We start from the raw sequence: 2,431 nt of genomic DNA, 5'->3' as shown, positions 1-2,431 counted from the left end.
TAGAAAGTAAACAGTTTAAAGAAATCCGTATTATCTTACAACAATTTAGGGATATTAGTTAAATAATAAAACACATCTTATAACCATTTAGAGAAATTATTTAATTAATGAATACTGAATGACTAGTTAAATCCTTTTTAAATTGGCCACTCTTACAAAAAAATTATCTTGTTAAATTGCAGAATAGTATTAATAAATACATAGCTCGCGAGATTGTTAATGTTACTGATTTTCTATTGATATAAAGTTATTACAAAACTTTTGTCGGGCCTTCAACTATTCAGCGAAGGAATGTTTTTAGTTGGCCTTTCCTTTAACTTCATTAGTTGCCCGACAGCTTCTATAACTAGAATTCATTTTCCTTACTGGTTTCTGTGTGATTTGAGAAAAGTACAAAAGTTATTGTTTTCCTCTCTAGTTCCTTTCGAGTTTGAATATTAACTTTGATAACGATGTTGCCCAAAAGTCCACGCATTCGTCAAGGAAAACAAACTAGCTTGAGTTCGATCCCTCAGAAAGGATCGCCCAGAGCGCTCTACTCCAAGTCACTTATTTCCACACAGGCGAAGAAGCGTCACATTTTGGGGCAGCGCAACTTGAAGAAGGAGAATGGGTGAGTTCAAGGATCACGGATCCCACTTTAATAGATGATTCTTTTATCTATTAGATGTTTATTCCCCTATTAGGTTAGCTGACAAGAAGAACAACCAAAAGGTGCTAAAGAAAATACCCGAGGCTTTGCTACTGACACCCTCGTCATCGGATAACTCCATGACTACCACGGTGTCCAGCGATGGGCAATCCAGCTACACGGTTATGCCAAAGACTAGCCTGCTCCGGCAGCCCAGTTCCTTGACCCCGTACTTGACCCTCAAGCGTCAGCAGACATCGGCTTTGATTAATTTCCGGGTGCGCAAGTCTCTGTCCCAGATGGACTTTAAAGAGGCTCGTCGCACCGGAAACTACCAGCTGGTGGCCCATGTGCCCTCACCAGCGAATTCTGTCCAGGAGCTGTCGCAGAAATCATCTGGAGCCTCTGGACTGGAGGGCACCATGGCCATGGCCAACGCTTTAATTGATGGACAGATGAGCTTTGTAGTTGGTCCAGGTCAGGATTCCCGGGTCGCCAGCTTGAGGATCTTTAACACCATTATGCTGCACGCTTGGCGCCGAAGGCGAGAGGAGGTTCGTCAACTCACTGATCAGGTGGAGGACTATAAGAAGAGTGTAAGAATCGATTTAAAATTATATTTAAATACTTTTGATTCTTATATTGATTATCCTCAAAGTTCGTCAAGAATCGCAACCAATTGCATGTCTATAACTCGCTATTTTCCGTTGAGAAACGTCGCAATGAAACCCTAAATGATCAGCTGAGGCAATCGTATCGTGACAATGCCCAGACGAAGCTCTCCTACGAGGAACTAAGTCTAATGGTGGTGCAGATCAGGGCGGAGAAGGAGAAACTGGCCGAGGAGTTGGCCATCAAGGACCAGGACATCGGGAATTTGCAGGAGATGCAGCAGTCCCTTAAGGTTGAACTCTTTCAGGTGAATAGCGAGCAGCGGAAGCAGTTGGAGCAATTGACCCGCCTGCAACGCGATTATCAGGAGAGTCAGTCTGCACAGGATGAACTGGTCCGCCAGTTGGATCTTCTCCAAATCGATTTGGCACTCAAACGGGATTTTATCGATCAGCTGCGCGAAAACATGGCCAAACTGGAAGATCTCAAGCGGGGATCCGATGAGCAATACAGGTGAGGAAACCAAAGTCCAATGACTCAGTGTCATTTAAGTATATTTATCCCAATTATCCAGCAAACTGCTCGAACAAACTGTGAAGATGGAACGTTCAATCGAGGAGAAGGAGGAACAGCTGGTAACTCTCCAGAACTGCTTGGCCGCCACCTTGGGTCAGAGAATCCGTCAGTGCTTTGCCCAGAGTCAGGCCTACCAGCATGCCACCTATCGCATGCTGCACTTTGTGGCCCACTATATGCTACCCGGCACTCCGCCACCGTCACCTTCGTTTCCAGGGGCGGTTAACAGACTGAAGGGACTCTTTACACAGGGCTCGCAAAATGTTCTTGATGATGACCATGATGATTTAAAGAAGGTCGATAAGGATCAAGATCATGAGAAGAAAAGCCCCATCTAATAGTTACTTGAATTTAGAAGTTCGTTTATTAGTTTATGATTGCTTCTTATTTTTGTTTAGATTTTCAATATTATTCGTTCAGATTGATATTGCTCATTAAATCTTTGTTGGCAGTGTTATAAAATAATTACATAAAATAGAATGTTGCGTCTTACAATACATACATACATATGGGTGATTCTGTGTGAAACGTATTGAGATGGTATTTCTATCATAATATACCATTTAAATATGTTTTTTAAAAAGTAAAAAAAAATCCATTTGGTAGAAGCAA

General features: G+C 42.3%; 1 protein-coding gene across 1 annotated transcript; it reads left to right on the top strand.

Moving 5' to 3' along the window:
* The first annotated feature begins 315 nt into the window (after positions 1–315).
* LOC108054974 (hyaluronan mediated motility receptor) lies at positions 316–2,299 on the top strand. Its single transcript, XM_017138112.3, has 4 exons — positions 316–613; positions 687–1,227; positions 1,290–1,756; positions 1,818–2,299. The coding sequence occupies exons 1-4, from the start codon at positions 453–455 to the stop codon at positions 2,155–2,157; spliced, it is 1,509 nt and encodes a 502-aa protein (XP_016993601.2). The 5' UTR covers positions 316–452; the 3' UTR covers positions 2,158–2,299.
* Positions 2,300–2,431: the final 132 nt, after the last annotated feature.

Source organism: Drosophila takahashii, chromosome 2L (genome assembly GCF_030179915.1).
Source record: "Drosophila takahashii strain IR98-3 E-12201 chromosome 2L, DtakHiC1v2, whole genome shotgun sequence".
Classification (NCBI taxonomy): domain Eukaryota; kingdom Metazoa; phylum Arthropoda; class Insecta; order Diptera; family Drosophilidae; genus Drosophila; species Drosophila takahashii.
This window is presented reverse-complemented; position numbering and strand designations above follow the sequence as displayed.